Below are 16,249 nucleotides of genomic sequence, written 5' to 3'. Positions count from 1 at the left end.
AAAAAAAAAAAATCACTTTGTCATGTTTCCAGCTGAAAAAAGTCCTATTGAAATGACTTGAAACTTATTAAATTGGGAACATCTGACATTTTTACACTATAAAGCTTTCCACCCAAGAACATAAGCTGTTTTTCTATTTGTTTTCTTTTAGGTATCTCAGCAAAGTGGTGTGCTTTTTTTTTTTTCATGAAGGTGTTGCACATTCCTGGACACTTTATAGTTTTTATTGTTATTGTGAAAAAGATATTTTCCATCACATTTTCCAACTAGGTATAGCTGGCATCTAATATAATTTTTAGAAGCCTAATAATTTTCGAAAACTATTGACAGGAACGTACTATTCCACTTTTATCAGAACTTATAACTCGGTCACTTCTTCCCAAAGTCTTACTTAAATAACAACTCCCCTGTCCTCTGTGGCTAATGTCAGGCTGGCCTGGCTTCAGTTGGAACCTCAGACATCTTGCCAGGGGTCCTGCCCCACTGGCCTTGAGTCAGGTAGCTTTGTAGCTGGTGAAAATTGACCAGGAAGTGGAGGAGAGTTCCAAACACAGATTCCACCTAGCAGAGCCACGTGTCCATGGCATCCCCTCACAGCAGGTGAGCCCGTTCTAATGTCGTTGCTGGTGACCCATTCTGCCATTAAGTGTCCAGAAAAGCTAATGGATGACCCTTTGGGAAAGGCCAAGGACTCATGGAGAGAAAATAGATGCCTCCATGAAAACCTTCAATTTGGTTGGAGTATAATGTACTTTCATTCACTCAGCCAATATTTATGGAGCTACATGCCCAGCCTGTGTTAGACCCTGGGACATGAGAATAAATAATACACTGCTTCTTATGACATGGATAAGTAAACACAAAACAGCCTTAAGATATTCGGGGGGCATCAGAGAAGCATGATGGAAGTGAGTTTTCCAGGTTGTGGGAGTGTTCCAAGCTAACAAGTATGGAGAAAGCATTCCAGAATTTCTTTTCCAGAATTCCAGAGGGAACAGTTTAAGCAAAGGCATCACGAATACAACACATTGCAAGAAGTTTGGGTTGTAGGAGGGTAAAACATAAAAGAGAGCTGGAAAGGTAAGCCAGGGACCAGATTGCAAAGACTTTGTAAGCTCTTAGATGGTATTTGAATGTTATCTCGGAGACTATTGGGAGCTGCAGCTGTGTTACTCTGATTGCAGTGAGGAAAGGAAGGACAGAAGATGAGCCTGGAAAATGGGATGCCGACTAGAAAACTTTTGCAATTGACAAGGTGGGGCTGGGGGGGGCTAATGGCGACAGCTAAGAGGATGGTAAGGAAGAGTCGGACTCTAAAGATAAATAGCAGGTGGAATTGGCAGGATGTGGAGATCAAATAAATGCTGAGGAAGGAAGAGTGAGGTCAAGCAAGACTGAAATTCCAGGATGTGGATGTCTTGGAATTGTGGCTCTGTCTTTGGTTTGGCTTCATCCCAGAGTCCTGGAACTAGGCAAATTCCTCTCCCTTCTCTTCCTCCTTCTCCTCCTCCTCCTCCAGCATCAAACAGGTGCTGAAAAGGGCAGACCTTTCCCTAAATATCCACCTCACCCCAGAACCAGGGCAACTTTATTCCAGGAAGCTGTTCCCAGAGGTATTGTTAATTCAGAAGCCATTTGCCCAGTGATACCACCTTACATTTGTGTAAGTTTTGACATACAAAACTTTCTTATTTATGATCTCCTTTGCCCTGAAATGAACCTCATTTTGCCAATAAGAAAATAAAGGCTTAGGGAAGTTGCAGCTTGCTCAAGTTTCAAGAGTTTGTTCAGTGGGTCTCCAACCAGTTCTCCTGCTTTAAAATCCAGGGAGGTTACAAATTGGTACAACTGGACAGGCGTGGTGGCTCATGCCTGTAATCCCAGCACTTTGGGAGGCTGCGTCAGGCAGATTACTTGAGGCCAGGAGTTTGAGACCAGTCTAGCCAATGTGGCAAAACCCTATCTCTACAAAAAAAAAAAAAAAAATAGCTGAGCGTGGTGGTTTGTGCCTATAGTCCCAGCTATTTGGGAGGCTGAGGCAGGAGAATCGCTTAAACCCAGGACACGGAGGTTGCAGTGAGTTGAGATCATGCCACTGCATTCCAGCCTGGAATTCAAGACTCTGCCTCAACAACAACAACAACAACAACAAACTGGCACAACTCTAAATCAAATCACAAGTCACAATAGGCATACCTAAAGGAGAAAAGAAACAAGACCAAGGCTGGAAGTGCATGGCACTTGTATGTTACCCTATTCAAATGGGACTCTCATTATTGCAGGATGAATATACAGGACCTAAGGAAAGAAAGCCCTCAGCTCAAAATCCTAACATATTCTCAGGAAACCTCTTTGGTTTTCTGTTCCATCTTTGTTCTACAAAAACAGGACCTCATGCCAGCACAACAAATAAGGGACTCCCCTGAACAACTTTCATTTCACATGTACACACAGCCTGCAGCTCAGGTGACAAGAGGCACTCTTTGCAAAGAAGGGAAACAAGGAAGCTGGCTGAGGCAAGCTGGTGTCCACGGCGGAGAAGAATTTCCAGCAGCATTAAGAAGAATGAAGCTCTACCAGGAAAGAACTCACCACCACTCATATTTATGTAAATGCATTGTTTGTTTCTAGTTTCATATTAACTGCTAACTTATTTGAAGAGAATTTCAACCCTGATGCTTGTGAGTTTGTTCCTTATCAAAGGTACATGAATGTCTGTAAGCCTTAAAACAGGTCAAAAAAGCACACAAGCAGCCTGCAGGAGCAAACGCTGGAACTAAGTGAGTCACTGTCCCGGACAGGATCGTCCAGGCCACAGAAAAGGAAGAGGAGCAGGAGATAAGGATCAGTTAGATGAGAAAGGGGCAGTGGAAGCTGCTGAAGATACTCGGTCAGCATGATGAGGGTCAGAATTACAAATGCTCATCTAAATTCTCCATTTCGTGCAGCCCTCTATGCATAGATGCCCAGTTGTGATGATTACCCCTGACTTCGTATAGTTTCTTCTGCCCCATTAGGGTACACACAGTTTGTTCACTTTCCGGGTAAGACAGAGGCCCAGTGACTACTTCCCATCATTTCACAAAATGAGTAGCAACGTGGACTCAAATTCAGGCATTGGGAGAGGGCAAGGGTTGAAAAACTACCTAATGAGCACAGTGTTCACAATTCGGGCAATGGGTACACTCTAGAAGCCCAATCCCCATCAGTACGCAATACACCTATGTCACAAACATGTACATGAACCCCTGCACCTAAAATAAAGTTACATTTTTTAAAATTCAGGCATTATAAAAAGCCTTTGAAACTGGGATATAAGGCCAAAAGCATGTAACATGTCCTTTCAGTGTCATGCTGTGCACCCTCACCCTCAAGGATCAATTAATTATTAATTATCTAAGGGAAATACTTTTGTTTCTCTCTGCTATTAACTACAAGCTTAGACTTTATGAAGTTACATGTTAACTTATACATTTTGATGAGCAGAGATGCAAACAATTCCAATTTAGTGGAAACGGCATCAAAAGTTATCTTTTCTATAGGACAATAGCCAGTTTTCTATTGAAAATAACCACCTATGCTAACATTGCCTTTTTTCTTTTTTTCCTGGTTTTTTTTTTTTTTTTTTTTTTTTTTTCCAGACAGTGGCTTACTCTGTTACCCAAGCTCTGGAGTGAAGTGCCAAAAACATGGCTCAATGAAGCCTTGATCTCCTGGGATTAAGCATCCTCCCGCCTAAGCCTCCCAAGTAGCTGGGGCTACTGATGCACATCACCACGGCCAGCTAATTTTTTTTTTATGTTTTGTAAAGATGGGGTCTCACTTTGTTTCCCAGGCTGGTCTCAAACTCTTGAGCTTAAGCAATCCTCCTGCCTCAGCCTCCCAAAGTGCTGAGATTACAGGCATGAGCCACTGCACCTGGCCTAACATTGCTTTTTAAATATTATAAATGCCTAGTTCTTCAAAATGCTCTTTGAGCAAGATTTACCATCTTGCAGGTTCACTCACAAACGAGTTAATAAATCTTTGATATGTGCTCATCCTATATTTAAATGAAAGCTGTGTTTTTAACTTTCCTAAAATTATATTTCTTGCTATATCCAGAATCCAGTGTTTCTTCCTCCAACATAGCAGCTTTGTGGTACTACATACACCACATAGTCAGGTGTGCCTCATTCTACCTGGCAAATACAGTACACGAGACATAAGAATGCAGACAGCTGGTTATGTGCTAGCAACTGAATGGCACTTGGAGGCATCCCTGTAACTGACCTGACATTTCCAACATTTCTCTTGAAAGCCATCCTATATTCATAATATTGACTTCAAAAGACCGCTCTTGGCAGCTGAGACAGCCAACCCAATGAGGAAGGGGCTTTGATGGCTTACTGGGCATGACAGACACTTCCTCATCCAGATTTGAAGAACACACATTGTTTTGTGAGATAACTGAAATGCTGAGGGAAGTAGATGTTAAGTTCTACCTGAGCTATTTTCTCTCTGGGTGAAACTCAAGACAGCAAGACCAGGACTTAGACTTCATTAGCATCTCACACCAAGTCACAAAATTAACCACTCCAATTCACTCAAAGAAGACAGACAAGAGAGCAAAGAGTTTAATGGATTTGGGGAAAAGGACCTTCATTTTACATACTTACCAGGTCACTGACAACTTTTCACACTTTATTGAGAGAACCATCTGAGCCATTAGCAGGTCATTTGACCTACTCTCTTTAAAACCTCTCTAAGTTGCCGGGCGCGGTGGCTCACGCCTGTAATCCCAGCACTTTGGGAGGCCGAGGCGGGCGGATCACAAGGTCAGGAGATCGAGACCACGGTGAAACCCCGTCTCTACTAAAAATACAAAAAAAATTAGCCGGGCGCGGTTGTGGGCGCCTGTAGTCCCAGCTACTCGGGAGGCTGAGGCAGGAGAATGGCGTGAACCCGGGAGGTGGAGCTTGCAGTGAGCCGAGATCGCGCCACTGCACTCCAGCCTGGGCGACAGAGCGAGACTCCGTCTCAAAAAAAAAAAAACCTCTCTAAGCTCAGAAAACAACACTAATAGCTCCAGGGATAGAAGGTAATCTGAGATTTTAGTCTGACCACTGTCTGCCAGGCAGATTTGCTGGCTATAGGCCCTTCCCAGCAGTTCCAATCTTGCCAGGAGCTTCAAGCTGCCCCTCTGCACATTTTGAAGAACTTTCTTCTGCCCCCAGTGCTCTATATCTGTACTGTGTATTCAGCATCTATTATGTGTGCCAGGAACTGGCTGTGTACTGTGGGGTATACTGGGCATGCAGACTCTGCCCTCAAGGATCTTCCTATCCAGTGGGGAATATCAGACAGATCTAAATACCTATTATAGGGTAGAAAATGACTAGTAATTCACAAACATTAAGATCACACCATGTGCCAGTTAATGTGCACTGAGTGGAGAGCAAGACAGGCTAGTCCTTGTCCTGAGAATGGGTTCAATAAGCATTTGCTGAAAGAGGAAAAATAACAGTTGTTTAGCACCCACCATAGGTCAGACTATGTGCCGGGCATTTTCTCATTTAATTTCCTCCTCACAAGTACTTTCTTTGGTAGGTGATGTTATCCTCCATTTTTAATAGATAAGGAAAGAGGGGCTCAGAGACCGTAGGTGACTTTCTCAAGGTCATTACAGTGATGAATAGCAGCTATAGGATTCAAATACAGAACTATCTGACTTGAAAGATCCTGCTCTTTGGACCTCACTACATTTACCATTAGCATTTTATGACAATACCTTCCTTCTGCGCAGGTGTGACTGACTCATTTCCAAATTGAGAAGCCTCATAGGACACAGGTTGGCAAGCAATAAGGCATCCACTGCCAGTCCAAGACAAGGACTCACAAAGCCATGACCCATATAACCCGCAATGTTTGATTGACAACTTGATCTATCTCTGGCTGTCCCTTGACGTCCTCTGGCATAAACTGTGTGATCTACTTATCTTCCTTCTGATAGAATGAGAGAATAAAAGGGCAGAAAAGAGGAAATGAAATGTTAAGGGCACAAGCTCTGCCACCTCTTTTAGGATTCCTCCAGCAGGAGTGACCCCACACACAGACAGACTAGACAGCCACTACATAGCAAAGCTGAACATCCAACATGGCTTCCACACCCAAAATGGCATCCTCCCTTCCCCCACCATTTTGCCTTAACTCAAGGAAATTATTTTAAGTCCTTCTCTTTTACTTGTTTTGAGGAAAAGAATAATTCAGGATTTCAGAGCTTAACAAAGCCATCAGAATGAAGCCTCAGTTAGTGAGCTAGGGCAGCCCTGCCCTGTGTGCCCACCTTCTTGGTATCATCTTCCCCAGTGCACCCTGGGCAGCTCAGGACCACAGCTGTTCCTGCCCCAGTGCACCCTGGGTAGCTCTTGGACATCCTCAGGAACTCAGCTCAGACACCTTCTCCTCCAGAGAGCCTTTTCTTTTTTTAATTTCAACTTTTATTTTAGATTCAGGGAGTACATCTGAGGTTTGTTCCATGGGTATCATGCATGATGCTGAGGTTAGGCGTATGATAGCACCCATCACCTGGGTACTATGTTTACTACATACCCAGGTAGTAAGCATGGTACCCAATAGTTAGTTTTGCAATCCATCCCTCCCTTTTTCCCTCCCCGCTCTAGTAGTCCCCACTGTCTATCATTGCCATCTTTGTGTTCATGAGTACCCAATGTTCAGCTCCCACTTATGAGAACATGCAGTACTTGGTTTTCTGTTTCTGCATTAATTAGCTTATGATAATGGCCTCCAGCTGCATCCACGTTGCTACAAAGAACATGATTTTATTCTTTCTATGGCTACATAGTATTCCATGAGGTATATGCACCAGGCTTTCTTTATCCAGTCCATCCTGGATGGACACCTAGATCGATTTCATGTATTTGCTATTGTGAATAGTGCTACAATGGACATATAAGTGCATATGTCTTTCTGGGAGAACAGTTTTTTGTTTTTTGGTTTTGGTTTTTTTTTTTTTTTGGATATCTACCCAGCAATGGGATTGCCAGGTCAAATGGTAGTTTCAAGTGCTTTGAGAAATATCCAAACTGCTTTCCACAATGGCTGAACTAATTTACATTTCCACCAACAGTGTATAAAGTTTCCCTTTTCTCCACAGTCTGACCAGCATCAGTTGTTTTTTGACTTTTTAGTAGTAGCCATTCTGACTGGTGTGAGATGGTATTATACTATAGTTTTGATTTGCATTTCTCTGAAGATTAGTGATGTGGAACATTTTTTCATAAACATGTTTGTTGGCCACTGTATGTCTTCTTTTGAGAAGTATCTGTTCATGTCGTTATTAGAAAGCTTTTTTGTTTTTGCTTAAGTTACTTATAGATTCTGAATATTATACCTCTGTCGGATGTGTGGTTTATGAATATTTGTTCCCATTCTATAGGTTGTCTGATTACTCTGTTGATAGTTTATTTTGTTTTGTTTTTGTTTTGCTGTGCAGAAGATCTTGAGTTTAATTAGGTTCCACTTGTCCGTTTTTGTCTTGGTTACAATTGCTTTTGAGGACCTAGTCATAATTTCTTTCTCAAGGCCAATGTTCAAAATGGTGTTTCCTGGGTTTTCTTCTAGAATTCTGATATTTTGAGGTCTTATATTTAAATCTTTAATTCATCTTGAGTTAAATTTTGCATATGGTGAAAGGTAGGGGTCCAGTTTCATTCTTCTGCATATGGCTAGCCAGCTATCCCAGCACCATTTATTGAGTAGGGTGTCCTTTCTCCATTTCTTATTTTTGTAAACTTCATCAAACATCAGATGGCTGTGGGTGTGCAGTTTTATTTCAGGATTCTCTATTTTGTTCCACTGGTCTATGTGTCTGTTTTTGCACCAGTACCACACTGTTTTGTTTACTGTAGCCATATAGTATAGTTTGAAGTAGCGTAATGTAATACCTCTGGCTTTGTTCTTTTTGCTTAGAATTGCTTTAACTATTCAGGTTCTTTTTTGATTCCACATGAAATTTTGAATAGTATTTTCTAATTCTGTAAAAAATGACAATGGTAGTGTCAATGATAAAAAGTCAAACTTTGTAGAATATTTGAAGAGATTTATTCTGAGCCAAATGTAAAAACCATGACCCATGACACAGCCCCAGGAGGTCCTGAGAACATGTCTCCAAGATGGTTGGTTACAACTTGATTTTATGCATTTTAGGGGGGACAGAAGTTACAGAGACATAAATCAGTACATATAAGGTATATGTTGATTAGGTCTGGAAAGGCATGACGTCTCAAAGCCCAAGGGCTTCCAAGTCATAGGTGGATTTAAAGATTTCCTGATCGGCAATTGGTTGAAAGGGTTAAGCTCTGTCTGAAAAGTTGAAGTCAACAGAAATAAATGTTTGTAGTTAAGATAAGGAGAGTTGCAGAAACCAAGGTTCTGCAACCTATCTATATAATATATAGATAGATAGTTATCTAGATGAAGTCTCTGGGTAGCAGGCTTCAGAGACAACAAATGGTAAGTGTCTCTTATCAGACCCTAAAAGGTGCCAGACTCTTAGTTAAATCTCTCCTGGATCAGGAAAAGACATGAAAAGGGAAAGGAATTTTCTATGGATTGTAGACAAGAGACAGTTTTTCAGGGCCATTTCAAAATATCTCAAAGATATTTTAGGGGAAAATACTTTGGTTTCTTTCAAGGCTTGTTCTCTGTCATGTGATGCTATACGAGAGTCAGGTTGCAATTTGGTATCTTATTACTACAGAGTCTGTTTTGTCAGTCACAAGACCTCTGTTTTCATGTTAATGCTGGTCAGCTGTGTCTAAATTCCAAAGGGAGGAGAGTATGATGAGGCATGTTCCACCCAGCCCCCCTTCCCACCATGGCCTGACCTAGTTTTTCAGGTTTACTTTGGAATGCCCTTAACCAAGAGGAGGGTTCCACTCAGTCAATTGGGGGGCTTAGAATTTTATTTTTGGTTTACAGTAGTTTGACAGGAAGGCGGTTGAATCTGTATTGCTTTGGGCACTATGGCCATTCTAACAATATTGATTCTTCCAATCCATGAGCATGGAATGTTTTTCCATTTGTTTGTGTCATCTATAATTTCTTTCAGAAGTGTTTTATAGTTCTCCTTGTAGAGATGTAGGTATTTTATTTTTGTGTGGCTATTGTAAACGGGATTGTGTTCTTGATTTGTCTCTCAGCCTGAATGTTATTGGTGTATAGAAATACTACTGACTTTTGTACATTGATTTTTTGTATCCTGAACCTCTACTGAAGTCATTTATCAGTTCTGTGAGCCTTTTGGCAGAGTCTTTATGGTTTTCTAGGTATAGAATCATATTGTCAGCAAAGAAGGATAGTTTGACTTCCTCTTTTCGTATCTGTCTCAGAAAGCCTTTTCTGATCCAGCTCCAGCAGTGTGTGTGTGCAGACATGTGCACAGCCAGCAGCACCCCTGCCGCAGGCCCCCACACCCCTCACACTGCCCTGACACAGCTCATGCCACACTGCACAGTGCCCATGCTTTGCCAGGAAACCACTTGTCTCCATGCTGCATGGCAGGAAGAATTGTATCTGGTCTTTCTACTCCCACCACTGAGTTCAGTCCAGGAACCCAGTAGACTCTTGAAGAAGGAAAGAACAGAGGAAAGAGAATGCTTTGCCCAGATCCTCCACCCACTACCTCAGCTTCCTGTGCTCACTTCAGGCCTGGAGAAATTCCCAGGGATCAAAGCTGCCACAGGAGAAAAGGGTGAGGCCCGAGGAAAAACAGACTGAAGAGAATGACTGAGAAAGCAAGGAATATCTGAGCAGGCGCTCCAGGGCTCCAGTAACATAAGTCAGAGCCATTGCTTAGGAATATTTGCAGTGCCCAGTGGGGCAGTGAGGATGACTCGACTTCTAGGAATCACTCCACAGATGGCCCCGGGCCTGTATGTCATGAGACAGTCTAAGGGGTCTCTGGAACAGCCAGCTGCCCCTGACCTGCACGTACTGGGCTCACTCGAGGTTCCATGCTGTAATAGCTGGATGTCTCCCTTCATGCCTAATCCATGACAAGTTAGTGAACTGGTCACTGAAGAAACCATTTAGGCAGATTTCAGAAACATCTGACTGGGCTCTCTTCTGCCATCGGGCATGAAGAGGAAAAATTAAACAGGACGAGAGCTCTGGGCCACACAGCCTCACCTCCATTTCTGTGGCTAGCCTGACTTGTGAAAGGAAGTGAAAACGTTTAAACGCCCTTCTTCCGTCAGCATGGTAACCAGGGGTGGGATGGAGCTGGGTTCACCATTTTAAAATACACATTTAACAGCTCATCTGAGTGGTTGCAGCCATGTTATCAAGCTGAACACATGTCGATCTGAGTAGATTAGAAAAATAGTTCCCAGTGTCTGGGGACATAGTGCTTTTAAACAAGTGCTTTGCTTTTCAAAGAATGAGCCATTAAGAAGTTCCTTGTATACATGTAGCCCATGAACCTGAAAAGAAATAAAAGTAAAATCAACACCGAATCAGCAACTCTAAGCAGCAGGCTAGAGAATTTGGCTGTTAGAGATACGGTTATAAAAGATTGCTCTTCAGTTTATCTTTCATTTCCTGCACAGCTAATGATAGAAAGACTCAAAAATCATCTTCACATTGAATTTGCACATTTTAACAAGAGAAAAAACTCATACTTTTCTTCATATTTTATTTCCTTTTTCCAAAAAGCGATTCAGTTTTTTTTTTTTTTTTTTGGAAATTTAAATTTGCTCTTTCCATTCACGAAAAGAATTCTATTACTCCTGCATTCAATCTGTTCAATCTCAGTTTAGTTTCAAGTTGAGACTTTCATTTCCAGACATGTACAGAGTGGTTGCTGTCCCTGTTTTGCTTCTCATTTTCAGGGCACAATTCCTTGGCAAAGCAGTAAGCTACTGACTAAGTCAAACTCACTACTTGTCACCCTCTAAATACCCTTTACGTATGGAAGACTGAACCCATACAATGTCTTCTGCAACTAAAGTTCAAAATCATAATGAATCAATTGTGCTAAAGCACAGGAATATCTAATTTTAAAAAACTTTTCAAAATGAACGCTAAGCCCTTCTCATTTAACTATTTGCTTGCTTTATAGACTATAAAAATATGTATTAATAGGTATGATAATATTCTCTGTTTTTAGGGTTTTATAAATATTTCAAAGCAGAGAGATTTCTAATAGACAAGCTACTTACACAATTCTGCGCCTTGAAAGGTGTCCCAAACCAAAGAAAAGAAGGCAATAACTAATGAAAAAGGGGCCAAGCATTCTTTCTCATCAGAAGCTTGGTGTTCCAGAGACGAATAAGGATGGGTGGGTAGCCCACAGAGTGTCCTGGTGGCACCAATAATATTCATCTCTGTTGAGAAATCTGGACTTGGCTAAGACCATCTGCCATCACTGCAGCCCAAGGTTACCTTTCATTTGGAAATTATGCTGTCAACTTGGTTTAGAATGTACATGGGTGAGGAATATGCTTCTCCTTGCTGCCCAAGGAGACGCTGGCATGGAAAAAATGTGAAGGTGCCTGATTGAAGCTTGTGTTTATGGACTCTCCTCTTCTCTTCTCCCCTAGTGACTGTGACCGTGGGAGGGAAGCAACACTTGCTCGGACTGTATGACACCGCGGGACAGGTACATTTTTATTATCTCGATTCATTGGAGGGGGGTGGTATAGGGGAGAAAAAGATCCGTTTGCTTAGGCAGATGGGACTCATAGCACAAATATTACCCATTCTGATCATTTGGGGCTAATTTATTGTCTGCCTAAATGACAACCAAAAGCACATTCTCGATATTTTAAAAATACTTATAACTACAAAAATCTAAATTGTTACATTATTCAAGGCATTGATAGGTAAATAATGATTCATTCATTGACTGATAACCATCAAAAACCAGAATAACAGATTTGTGACCAAGAGTTTCAATTTCTTTCTGTGGAAACCTATTCCAGATCCAAGATTCATAGATCAATTTCATAAATTTTAGTTGCACCCATTTTTTTCAGGTTATTTTCTTTGCCCACCCTTTATTTGAATTGCCTAATGAACTGCGAAAAGGCCCAAAAAGAGATTGGCTGGGGTGAGAGGAAGAGAGAGGGAGAAGATGGATTATGTGTTGGAAGGAAGAAAAGTCAGGATCCTAGATGTTTTCCAAAAGTGAGAGTCAACCCTGAATAACTGGGGGTTGACTCCAAATTCCCTCAGATTCTTGAAATCTTCTCACTTTGTCAGGACTGTTTCTTCAAGTTGGAGAAACTGGCCCACCAATAACGTAAGACAATGGGCTAAAACCCTCAACATTTAATCAGTTGGCACATGCTCTCTTTGGGTGAAAATGGCACTTAATCTGTCTTTCCCAGCATCCCACACATCGCTACGAAGTTTCTCAGGTTCTAATGTTCTAATCCAGTTCGTGGATTGGTGGAGGGGAAGTGGTTAAGGAACTGATGGCTGTAGTCCAATTTCTTGGATAGAGCTTTTGTTATCATATGTCTTGGGTCATTTATTTAGGTCAAAATCAGCGGGTTGTTCAGTCTGTCCACATTCTTACACCTTAAGTCCTTTGGAGTGAACATTTTACCCTGCTATTTCTCAGTGTGAGTTTCCTGGGAATTGTTGTTTGTAGTGATGCATTCATCTAGGCCTTTTTTTTCACAATTGTTTTGGATATACATCATTTTGCTCAACTTGAAAGCTCTTCACAATAATATAAATAAATGGAATTCTCCTTGGGGATTTCTGTGAAAATTTGTAAGGACCACTGTATAAATGTATGTGGAACATCAAAGGTTGGTATTGGCCAGGCTAGGGTGCGGAGCCTGGAAAATCTAACACCAGACTCAAATGTTCTAAGAGCATCCAGGGTCCCCTCATTGGCAGATGCCTGTTTTGGTAAGCTACCGCCAGGAACTGGGAGAGAAGTGATCACTCATGTCAATAGCAAGCCATATGACTAAGAAAGGAAGCCCCCTACATGCTCAAATGAAAAAATCAGTTTGCTTCTCTGATATAAGATACAAGGGCCTCAGGATAGCTCATGCCCCCAACAGAAAGCATTCCAGCCACAAGGGTACACCACTTTGGAGGCTGAAGTTGCCTGCTCTATTTCAATCACACAATCATTGGGGTGTCCCCATTCATCAGAAACTCATAGCCTGAAAGAGAGAGGAGTTTATACCCTACTCCCCCATAGTCAGATTGTACTAATACAATCCGGTTTGAAAAGTTCAATACAGCAATGATTATTTCATGACTCTGAAACCTCTCTCTGGTCCCTCTGGCTTCGGAAAAAGTCTCTCTGTCCCCTGCTGCCCAGTCAGTTCTCCCCCCCCTGCAGCAATCCAACAAGTATTGCCTCCTGTGCGTTAACTGCTCCAAGAACAACCTCCACAGGCTTCTGTTTAATTTTAAATCCAATAAAACTCTTTAAAAGCTCTTGTGGAGTTTAATTATTTTTTCCCACTGTTCTGTTCTTTTAAGAAAAAATTTAAATAACACTAATATAAGAGTTGAAGCTGTAAGACGTTGTAAAAATATCTTTAAACACCACATCAAAGCAAACAGAATGGTCTCAACATCTGACACAAAAGTGATGAAGACTGATAAAATATAACAAATAGATTATAAGATATTTTTTCAACTAACTCTCACTTGAATGCTTTATATTCAGAGGTAGACAAGACTCAAAATGAACCATAAAGCATGGGGAAAAGGAATCAGAATGTATCGTAAGGTTCCTTCTAGGCCAAAAATTCTATGATGAGGACTTTTCACATGTAATCTCAAGAAACCCTGATAGAACTGGAGTAACTAGCCAGAAGGACTTGAGGCTTGACCCATGGGAGACCTTTCAGCTGCAGAAGATTGCTGAATAATGGGAATGTGGTACACCACAGGATAACCTGTCATTCATTTTCTAGAACAGGGATTCTCAAACAGGAGTATGTGTCACAATCACCTGTAGGGCTTGTCAAAACTCAGCTACTGGGCCCCACTCCAAGAATTTCTGCTTCTCCAGGTCTAGGGTGGGACCCAAGAGTTTGCATTTCTTTATTTATTTATTTATTTATTTATTTATTTGAGACAGGGTTTCGTTGCCGTCACCCAGGCTGGAGTGCTGTGGTGCAATCTTGGCTCACTGCAACCTCCGCCTCCCGAGTTCAAGCAATTATCCTGCCTCAGCCTCCCAAGTAACTGGGATTACAGGCACCTGCCATCATACCCAACTATATTTTTGTGTTTTTTTCTAGAGATGGGGGTTTCACCATGTTGCCCTGGCTGGTCTCAAACTCGTGACCTCAGGTGATCCGCCCATCTCAGCCTCCCAAAGTGCTGGGATTACAGATGTGAACTACTGCATCTGGCCCAAGAGTTTGCATTTCTAACAGGTTTTCTGGCAATGCTCCTGCTGGTCCCTACACCATACTTTGAGAGCCACTCAAAGCGTGGCCCACCAACCTGTGGCATCAACATCACCAGGAAGCATGTTAGAACTGCAGAATCTTAAGGCCTATCCCCAGCCTACTGAATTTGCAAATCCATTTTAAGAAGATCTCCAAATCATTAGAATGCACATTAAATTTTGAGAAGCACTACTCTAAACATTTCTGGTGGTTGAGGCATTGTTCTGAAAGTTAGGAGGATGCAATGAAAAATAACCATTACTGAAATGTATTCCCATAGTTCTACAATTCAGCTATTAAGACTTTGTAACAAATTTAATTTGGAAAGTGTCCCAAAAATTCCATTCCCAGTCCTAGGTAGAATAATCTGCCTCTTCTCAGTTCTATTCTAGTAAATGTGCTGGATAACTAAAGGATGTGTATAATTCAAAAATACTCATTTGGCCAATTACTTACAATGGAAGAGAGATGATTTCAAAACCAACTGATTAATCCCTGAACCACAAAAAGGAAATGTCTCTGAATCCAGCTATAGAGTCCATCTCGCTTGAATAATTAGATTTTTGTGCATGAATAAACCAAGGAGCAATCCTCCACATTTTTGTCTTGAACTAACTGAAGCAAATGTGTTCTGAGAGGTAAAGTGATAGGAACTCATTGTCTTAACCCTCAATGTCAGTGCTAAACAAAATCATTTGACCTGCTTTCCCTTAACTTTGAGGCACCTTCTCTGCCTCAGACCTGGCTACAGCCCCATGAGCCATGGCCTGAGACACTCCTACCCCTCCACAATTCAGGCAAGCATGTGCTAAAGATAGTTTATAATGGGCTGGGTGCAGTGGCTCACGCCTGTAATCCCAGCACTTCGGGAGGCCGAGGCAGATAGATCACAATGTCAGGAGTTCAAGACCAGCCTGGCCAACATGGTGAAACACCGTCTCTACAAAAAATACAAAATTAGCCAGGCATGGTGGTGGGCGCCTGTAATCCCAGCTACTTGGGAGGCTGAGGCAGAAGAATCCCTTGAACCCAGGAGGCAGAGGTTGCAGTGAGCCGAGACCGCAGCATTGCACTCCAGCCTCGGCAACAAAAGCAAAACCCCATCTCAAAAAAAAAAAAAAAAAAAAAAGAGAGTTTATGATGAAGTCATTTGCATACACTGTCAACACATGGTGGCTGCTATTAAACATTAGCTCCCTCCCCAAACCCTGAAACAAACTAACATTTGGACTTGGAGTGGAGCCCTTTGAAGATAGATTCGTCACAACTGTTTAATTCTCTGTTAGGTAGAATTCCAAACATTAGATGAGGCGATGAATTGAGGAATTTTTCTCAGGGTGAGTGCATGTAACTCCTCAGATCACACTAGGGAGGAAATAAGGCCAACCAGCCCCATAAGCCAAATCTATTTAGGTTGTGTCAACTCATCCTGTACGAGACATGTCCCTAGTAGTGTGTTACTGAATGCTAAAGGGATATCTGGAGCTCAGATCTTTGGCTCAGCTATGAAAGAGTCCCCGAGCCGACTTTCCCATGATGTCCTTGCAGGCCAGTTTGTTTACAATGCATCAGGAGAGACCAACTGGACAGCAGGCTGTTGGTTGGGTTGCGGATGCCGCAGCCAGCCCTGGGCATTCACCAGCTGAGGAACTTCAGACTGAGAAAGGGCTACGGCTTGCAGCCAGACGGCCTCCCACCTCACTGCAGGTCATTACAGTAGAACCAGCCATAGTACTAAGACAAGGGCTCGCCTCCTTCTCTTAATGTGGCCTCACCTAGAAGGATGATATGGGAAAGTCCTACTCGGATTGTGG

General features: G+C 42.1%; 1 protein-coding gene across 2 annotated transcripts in view; it reads left to right on the top strand.

Moving 5' to 3' along the window:
• Positions 1 to 16,249, top strand: part of LOC105473678 (ras homolog family member J) — a 103,773-nt gene that overhangs the window by 67,060 nt on the left and 20,464 nt on the right. For both annotated transcript variants that reach the window (XM_011727593.2, XM_011727594.2), the window contains exon 2: positions 11,604 to 11,662. In XM_011727593.2, coding sequence (XP_011725895.1) covers positions 11,604 to 11,662 — 59 coding nt within the window. The remainder of the gene's footprint in view (positions 1 to 11,603; positions 11,663 to 16,249) is intronic.

Source organism: Macaca nemestrina, chromosome 7, assembly GCF_043159975.1.
Source record: "Macaca nemestrina isolate mMacNem1 chromosome 7, mMacNem.hap1, whole genome shotgun sequence".
In the NCBI taxonomy this organism is placed as follows: domain Eukaryota; kingdom Metazoa; phylum Chordata; class Mammalia; order Primates; family Cercopithecidae; genus Macaca; species Macaca nemestrina.
The sequence above is the reverse complement of the archived record's forward strand: the minus strand, read 5'-3'. Positions and strand labels throughout refer to the sequence as shown.